This window comes from Equus przewalskii, chromosome 9, assembly GCF_037783145.1.
Source record: "Equus przewalskii isolate Varuska chromosome 9, EquPr2, whole genome shotgun sequence".
NCBI classification, from domain to species: domain Eukaryota; kingdom Metazoa; phylum Chordata; class Mammalia; order Perissodactyla; family Equidae; genus Equus; species Equus przewalskii.
This window is the reverse complement of record NC_091839.1, coordinates 21,638,399-21,647,801: the sequence shown is the minus strand read 5'-3', so window position 1 is coordinate 21,647,801 and position 9,403 is coordinate 21,638,399. Positions and strand designations below refer to the sequence as shown.

The following is a 9,403-nucleotide window of genomic DNA, read 5'->3' as shown; positions in this document are numbered from 1 at the left end:
AGAAGACTGAAGATGCAACTCTTCTGTGTAATATCATGTAATTGGCATATACACCTGCATGATGACTGTGATTTCATGAAAGAGTGTGACTGAGAGTTTAGGCGAGTGTGTGTATTTATAAATGTTTACAAATGTGAGTGTGAGTTTTCATGTATTTAATGTGTTCATGTATTTTCTGAACATGCAATTGAAATTGTGTGAGCATGTGACTGTGTATGTGTACTAGAATGTGACTATGTATGACTGTATGTTTGAGTCCGTGAGTGAGTGCGCATGTATGCGTGTCTTTGCATCTGTGTGTATGTGTGTGTGTGTGTATAGGATAGATTGTCCACTATTATAGCTCTAACAGCTAGATTTACAATTTGGGGTAACAGCATAGTGAACTTGGATCAAAGATATAATTCGTCTGTAAAAAAAACCTAAAGAATTAAATTGAACTCTTAATTTATATTCATTTTTTTCTTGACCCATCAGAAATATATTCCTTAATTAAAAGATTAATCATAATTCCTTACTGAAAATTTTGCATGTAAGTGTAGGGGACAATGTTGACCATTTGATGGTCTTAAATAAAGTAAGTAGCATTGCCTTGCCTGATAGTTACAAGAATGATAGAAGCTACCTGTTAAACCATTTGACCCCAGTGCTTTCTTTGTGAGAGACTGTTTTAGAACCTTCTCTCTTTCCTTTTTTAATAGAGAGAACGTTGGTTTATAACATTATATAAATTTCACATGTACATTATATTTTGACTTCTGTATACACTAAATTGTATTCACCACCAAAAGTCTAGCTTCCATCTGTCACTGCACAAATGTCCCCCTTTACCTCTTTCACTCTACCGCCACTCCGAGTGCCCTCTGTTAACTACCAGTCTGTTCTTTGTATTTATTGTCTTTGTTGTTTTATCTTCTACTTATAAATGAAATAATATGGCATTTGTCTTTGTGTGAAATTTCGTTTAGCATAATACTCTGAAGGTCCATGCATGTAGTTGCAAATGGCAAGATTTCATCTTTTACATGGCTGAGTAGAATTCCATTGTATTCCATCATATATATATATTGCATCTTCTTTATCCAATCATCTGTTGATGGGCACTTCAGTTATTTCCGAGTCTTAGGTATCTGTGTAAATAGTACTCCACTGAATATAGCTCCATGTATCTTTTTGAATTAGTGGGGATTTTTTGGATAATGACCCAGAAGTGGAATACCTGGATATAGTCTGATTCTGCTTTCTCTCACTAGTGAGGGTCGAACCTGATAAACTATAGTTTCCCAGCAATTTACATATTAATTGATATTGAGTTGTGCAACTGAGGACTCTGATATCTAATGTACATTATTCTGGTCTTGTTCTTCTTGTTACTTGCATTTCTTTTTAAATCCTCATCAGATATTTTGACATATTTCATTTCTTTTTTCTTAATTTATAGTGTAGCTCCTTTGTATGAAATTTTGAAAGAACTCACTTTTAGGTGGAAATTCTCAGTAAAGTAGAACATCCAGGAGGAAACACATACTTGCTGCCAGTCCTTCATGTGTCAAACCTAAGTGCTTTTTGCTCTCCACCATGTGAACGACTGTTTGTTCCAGGGTTCATGGAAAAGAAAGAGGCTCTCACAAACACGCCTATAGTCTCTTAAGAGATACTAGCTGTAAACATGTAGTTGTTCTTGGTAATTAGTACTTGTGAAAAAGTTTTCCAAAGTATTCTCAGCTCCCAAGCCTGTTACTGCCAATGTCGCTACAGGTGAAGTGATAATTGCAGTTCCGAGGGGAGGTGAGGTCACAGAATCACAGACTCAAATCTCAGGGTCTGGCTACCCCTGTTGCACACACACTGACTGCTTTGACCTCCATGCTAATCCCATCATCCAGGCAGCAGAATAAAGTCTGTGGATTCTCTCTATATTCATCTGAGAGCCAGAATCTGTAAGGGAAGGAGTTATATCAGGAGTCTGGGTAAGTGAACATATGGGACAAAGGGAATCTTCTGTGTATGAACCTGGTTCAGTGCCAAAGCCATGTAGGAAGGTGGAATAAATCCTGAGGCGTGAGTTGAAGTAGTAAACAAAGATGGAGTCCTAGACCTTCCACCAATTCCTGTTGGTTCCTCATGTAGTGTAACACAATCCCCACTGACAGTGATTGTTGTGGCTTAACGCAAGAGGTAATAAAATCTGATTTTTAATACACTTAAGGACTGTAGTTCTGGAGTTAATCTGCTGTTCAGCCTACTTTGCAGGAATCATAGACATAAATTTCAGGTTTCTAGAAGTGCACCCATAATACCTTCACGCTTATAATAATAAGAGTAGGATGAACTTACAGGAATAGTCTGATCCTGCGCTGAAAAAGTGTGTATAGAAGCAGCTGCTGGAGTAGGAATGTTTTCTCTAACTCTGGGTGTATGAAATGCTCAATAGATGTAATCATTGTGTCTCTATTGATTACGGAGAGACTGTTCCCACTTAAAGTTAAGGAAAGAGCATGTAAGAAAAATAGACCTTTATGAGTTTCAGACAACATTTTTAGGCTCAAGTGTATCTTGTAAGGTTTCTGCTGCTTTTAAATGTAATAATATCAATTGAAAAAATGTATGTCATCTATAAAATACATAAAATTTTTGCCATGACATTGCATGTTGCATGTGTCTTGTATTTTAATATTTTTCACAAATCTTGCCTTACTGCTAGTAATTTTATTTAACTGAGCCATTAATAAATAGACATGTACATGATCCAAAATTAAGAATAATTTCTTACTACTACAAACTATCATGCATCAGTGTCTCTGTCTTGTTCCTGTGACTCAGGCCATTGTACTTTTGTTCCTGGAATAAAAACAAATGAGTCTTTCTGTTTCTATCCTAATATTTAGACATTCTTGCATTCATTAAAGCAAACTTGTCCTGAGACAGGATCCTGCAGTTTTAGACTGCAACCAGAGCATCTACATTTTATTAAGATCTCTAAAGCTTTTTTCAAAGTTTGTATTTGCTTATAAAATAAATCTTCAAATATAAGTGGAAACTTGTTATTACCAAATTTTAAAAATAAAACACCACCAATCTAAACTGAAATGACAAGGTGAAAAAACAAAACTAAATTGAGATGTTTTTGAGAAACACAGCTAACTAATATTTTTATATATTGTGGATTAAATGCACTATCTTTGTTACCACCCCAGCCAGGTTCAAATCTTTATTTTGCCCGTAACCAGTGAGTGAACTTAGAGGAAGCAGTTAACCTCTCTGTGCCTGTGTTGTCTTCATCTTTATAAGGAATGGAACAGTACCTGCCTCATGAATTTGTGATGGATAGAGAAGTTACTGCATGTGTGGCCTTCATAGCACTGATTTGTACATTGTAAGTGGTCTTAACGGTTATAAATTCAACTCTGTGATGCCTCTAAAGGACAGAAAAAGTTTAAGTAATTATATCCAAGTAGGAACTGTTGCTAGGCGAATGTTAGATTTCAGTTGACATGGTATGTGTGGTCCATGCCTCTTATTCCCATGCAGGATCCTCTAGCTCAGAAGACAAATATCAGTCGTTGATAAATGACAGAATGGTCGCCAGTGAATGGCAGTAGGAATCATCTTCTCATTACAGACTACATTTGGAATCCTGGGGAATTTCTCTCTTCTTTACCATTATCTTTTCCTGTACCTCACTGGGTGTAGGCTAAGATCCACAGATTTGATTATCAAGAACGTGATTGCAGCCAACTTATTGGTCCTGTTCTCTATGGGAATCCCCCATGCATTGTCATCTTTTGGCTGGTATCAGATCTTCGATTATTTTGGATGCAAAACTTTTTACTATGTTTGTGGAGTGGGCAGGGGTATGTCTATTAGCACCACCTGCCTCTTGAGTGTCTTCCAGGCCATCATGATCAGCCCCAATAACTCTAGGTGGGCAGAGCTTAAAGTGAAAGCTCCAAGGTGCATTGTCCCCTCTATTCTCCTGTGCTGGATCCTGCAGGTGCTGGTAAATGTAGTTTTTCCTATGTTTATGACTAGCAATTGGAGCAACAAAAACATCACAAACCAAAAAGATTTTGGATACTGTTCCGCTGTTCAGCATGACAAAATCAGAGACTTTTTATATGCAGCATTGCTATCATCCCCTGATGTATTCTGTTTGGGGCTCATGCTCTGGTCCAGCAGCTCCATGGTTTTCATACTGTACAGGCACAAGCAGAGGGTCCAACACCTTCGTAGAACCAATGTCTCCTCCAGGTCCTCCCTGGAGTCCAGAGCTACCAAAACCATCTTTCTCCTGGTGAGCACTTTTGTCTATTTTTACACCCTTTCCTTCATCTTTCGAGTGTGTTTGGCTCTTTTTAACAGTCCCAACTGGTTTCTCTTGAACACCAATTCAGGAATCACTCTGTGTTTTCCAACCTTAAGTCCCTTTTTGTTCATGAGCTGTGATTCCAGTGTATCCAAGTTCTGCTTTACCTGGATAAGGAATACAAAATCTCCTAATATTATACGAAACATGTAAATTGTATGTATTTATGCAATGCTCATTTCATAATTTACTCATCCTCCTCAGAGATCCAGGTACAATTGTGAGTGGCTGACCAAAGAATTTAAACAGGACATGCTGTGCATCTTCTCCAAAGTCAACAATAAGTTATAGTAGTATTCATGATGAAATATTATATAATTCTTATGTAGGTACTTATGTGATTCAAGTTTTGCTATTGCTTACTTTGGAGGAGTTCAGAATTTATGCAATAATACACTCCAGGTTGCAAAACAATCTGGATATTATGGAGAAGTTTTTGAATGTGTAACAAATTTATCATAGCAAATTTCCCAGAAATGAACTAGGTATGAAATTTAAGAAGAGGTACATGAAAATGTAACAGCATGTGGCAGATCATTAGGGTAACTGAAGGCAATGGTGTAGAAGGGAAGTTCAGTAACTGAGTAAAGCTTTTGGGAACCAGGTGTGAGTTTTGTACATTATATCCTTAAAGAGACAGTAGTCATTTATTTGAAGTATAATGTTATGAAGGGAGATGAGCATATTTAAACATTTTCATGTAGAAATGGCCAGACTGAATTGGACTGGAACAAAAGAGAGCCTAAAATTACTTTTACCTGATTTTTAAACAATATGAAGTGAACGTGACAATTTTGAAAGATGTAAATTGCATGGAATTGGGCTCTGTAGAAGGCAGATTTTTCTCTCTTTCATGAAGATGATTTGGGCATGTTGGCAAGAAAGCAGTTTAGACCTCCACACTCCTGTCTCTAAAGTAATTAAATGGGCATACTTTAAAATGGGAGCACTGTAGGGGGAGCCATTTGAAAGGGAAAGACATGACTCCATTCTGTTTATGTGGCGTTTGTGGCTCCTTGATTTTCAAGGAGCAAAGTGAATATTTCCTCAATTTTAGGAGAGATTTTTATGTAGTTTTCTCTGTATTTACATTCTGAAGCTTATGCAAAGTATGGAGAATTCAACAATTTGAAAAACAAAAGAATTATTTTGACCTGGTGGATGTATATGTTGAACCTTGTACCACAAAGATCACCCCATATTTTTAGTCACATGAAGCACTTAAATATTTGCCACAGTTCGATCGTGAAGGAAGCAGAAGAAAAAAAATAGATGTATAGACACATACATACTTATGTGTGTGTGATCTGTGCGTATATATATATACACATACATATACATATAAATTCAATCATATTTGTTATCCATCAATCAATATGCTGGGAACTTGTAGGTTGAGAATAATTTAAAATAGTACTAATTACAATAAAGTGTATGTTATCTGATGTGTATATTGCCATTCCAGCTGTTTAATTATTAAAATTCCATAAAGTGTATTTCTCATTTTCCTACTTTGATTCTACTGTTTGACCATATCCCTTGAAAAAACATTCACTGAATGTAAGAAAAAAAAGTTTGGTTTTAAATGGAGTAATTATTCCATTTAAGTTTCATTTAATAATTTCTACATTTGTGTGTTAATAGTTTATTTTCTTATTTTATTCATGTTAGCTTCTTTTCTATTAATTTTTAAATATAATTCTACACCATTTTCTTTAAAAGTTGTATACTCATTATTTGTTAATTTTTACTTAGAAATTTCAGCATACATTTAAAAGCTAAGCAGTGTCATTGTTTTTAATACTATTAATCCCCACCTTGACATTATAAAGACATTAAAAACAGTAATCTGCTAGCCATTTCCCACCTGTTCGATTGGTGATATGTACCTAAAAATTTTACAGACACATACACAGGTCATAAGTGCATAGCTCAATCAAAGTTCGCAAAGAACACATTTCTGTACTCAGAACCTAGATCAATCAAGAGAATACAGTCAGAGCCCCAGAATCCTCTTGTGTCATCTCCATGTCACTACTCTCAGGGCAACCTCTCCTCTGATACTGGACAGCAGAGGTCACTTTAGCATCTTTTGCATTTTATAAAAAGGAAATCACAGAGCAGTAACTCTTTTGTATTTGGCTTTTGTCATTCCTTATGTTTCTGAATTTATTGCTGCATGTTTTTATTGATAATTCATTTGCATTGCTCTGTGAGATTCAATTGTGTCAACATAAAACAATTAATTTAATCATTCCACTGTTAATAGGCATATTGGTGGTTTTCATTTTGGACTAGTAGGGATACTGCTGGTGTGTACACTTAGGGTATGATTTGATGACACACATACCGTTATCTGTTGGCTCTATATATAGTAGTGGAATTATTAGGTGACTGGCCTACATCTCTAGCTTTAGGACTTAGTGCCACATAAGTTTGGAAAACATTTATACCGATTTCCACACCCACCAACAGTGTAGGAGATTCTTGGTTTCTCCACATCCTTCTCAACACTTTTTTTAAAATAATTTTATTGAGATCATAAAGGTTCATAACATTGTGTAATTTCGGATGTACATTATTATTTATCAATTTCTAAACATGCTTCATCGTGCTAATCCCTAGTAGTCTAATTTGTATCCATCACCATACATATGTGCCCTTTTATCCTTTTCACTCGCCTCCCAGCCCCCTTCCTCTCTGGTTACCACTAATCTGTTCTCTTTATCCATGTATTTCTCTTCCACATATGAGTGAAATGATGCAGTATTTGTTTTTCTTTGTCTTGTTTATTTTGCTTAACATCATGCCCTCAAAATCCATCCCTGTTGTTGCAAATGGGATGATTCTGTCTTTTCCAAAATGAAAAGACAACCCACCAACTGGGAGAAAATCTTTGCAAATCATTTATCTGACAAGGGGTTGATCTCCAAAATATCTGAAGAACTCATGCAACTCAACAAAAAAAAATATCAAACAACCCAATAAAATAAATGGGCAGAAGATATGAACAGACATTTTTCCAAAGAAGATATACAGACGGCCAACAGACACATGAAACAATGTTCAACATCACTAATTATTAGGCAAATGCAAATCAAAACTGCAATGAGATATCACCTTACACCAGTCAGAATGGCTATAATAACCAAGACAAAAAACAACAAATGTTGGAGAGGACGTGGAGAAAAGGGAACCCTCATGCATTGCTAGTAGGAATGCAAAGCGGTGCAGCCACTCTGGAAAACAGTATGGAGATTTCTCAAAAAAATTAAAAATAGAAGTACCATACAATCCAGCTGTCCCGTTACTGGGTATTTATCCAAAAAACTTGAAATCAATGATACAAAGAGATTTATGCACACCTATGCTCATTGCAGCATTATTCACAACAGCCAAGATGTGGAAGCAGCCCAAGTGCCCTGCTACAGAGGAATGGACAAAGAAGATGTGGTAGATATATATACATACAATGCAATACTACTCAGCCAGAAAAAAAAATTTTTAATTTTTTTTAATTTTAGATTTCTGGTTGGTGTGTGGTGGTACAAAGCAGTGAGTTAAGTTGCACTTCCTTGATTATTATGGAAGTTGAGCATGTTTTCACATATTTATTAGACACTGAGCAACCTCTTTTTGAAGTATGTGTTAGTTTATTTTGTCCAATTTTTCTATTATGTTGTCATTTTCTTATTTGTAGTAGTTCTCTACATCTGCTAAACATTTCCTTTCTTGGTTCTATTCTTTCTCTCAAGCTGTCTCTCTCTCTGTCTGTTTTTCTGTGTCTGTGTGTCTTCTGATGATGAGAAAGTCTTAATTTTAACATAACTTGACATTTCCTCCTTTATAAATAATGTTTATTATTTTCTTTAAGAAACATTTTTTTTTCTAAGAGTACAGAGATGTCTTTTGTCCTATTCTAAAAAGTTTCTATTGCTTTAAAATTTAGATCAGCAGTCCATCAAGAATGATTTTTTGTATGTGTGGATAGTGAAGATTTTTTTGGTTAAGCTAAATACTTTTAATTCATTCAGAATATATTATTCTTTCAGATATTATTCACATATTACTCTTTCTTTTCATTTACTCTCACCTCTCATTGCTCAACTAGGTTAACAACACCTTCTTTCTGGATTTGTCTTTCCCATGAAGTGTCCTGGTAAATCTGTGTCTCTTCTTGTCTTCTTCAGTCTGACAACCCCACAGCACCACACAACCAATCTCAGTCTTGGTATCAAAAATCTTCAATGGGGGCTGGCCCTATGGCTTGGTGATTAAGCTTGCATGTTCTGCTTTGGCAGCCCAGGATTTGTGGGTCCAGATTCCAGGCATAGACCTACACACCACTCATCAAGCCATGCTGTGGTGCCATCCTACATACAAAACAGAGGAAGATTGGCACAGATGTTAGCTCAGAGACAATCTTCCTCAAGCAAAAAGGAGGAAGATTGGCAATAGACGTTAGCTCAGGGTCAATCTTCCTCACCAAAAGTAAATAAATAAATAAATAAATAAATAAAAATCTCCAATGGATCTTTTTACTCAATCAGTTGTCCTCAAATTTTAAAAGGAAAGGTGCACCATATGAGGAAACAGTTCTCCAGGGGCCTCTCAAATGTTTTTTCACATCTTGTGTCAACTTGTGTTCTGGACCAACTTGCACAGATTTCTGTATGATAGCCTTGGAAGATGGCAGTAGTGTTCATATTGGGAGCAAGGACACCTTAATTACCTGGACCAATATAATAGAGATAATGCCTTCCTCAGAGGCAAAGCTTGGGCTGGTGTACTTATAACCCACTTTAAAAGATTTGGGGTTCTCAAGATTAGTGTTCTCCAGCTGTGATGCAAATTTACTTTGTGTGCCAGCATCCATCTGGCCTCTTTGCTTGGTCCCTGTGGTGCTTGTGAGACCAGTAGGAACACATGTGAACAGGAAGCTCTAGCTGCCTGTTTAGCCATGAATAACAATGTTGTTTGTCTCCATCCCGGAAGTCTCATGTCTTCTAGACCATCCATGAAACGGTAGGCTAGTTT

General features: G+C 36.2%; 1 protein-coding gene across 1 annotated transcript; it reads left to right on the top strand.

Annotated features, from left to right (window-relative positions):
* Window positions 1-3,494: 3,494 nt before the first annotated feature.
* Window positions 3,495-5,090, top strand: LOC103564673 (vomeronasal type-1 receptor 4-like). Its single transcript, XM_070558441.1, is given in 2 exon segments — window positions 3,495-3,591; window positions 3,594-5,090. Coding segments are annotated over 2 exon segments (1,023 nt in total). The 3' UTR covers window positions 4,520-5,090.
* The last annotated feature ends 4,313 nt before the right edge of the window (window positions 5,091-9,403 follow it).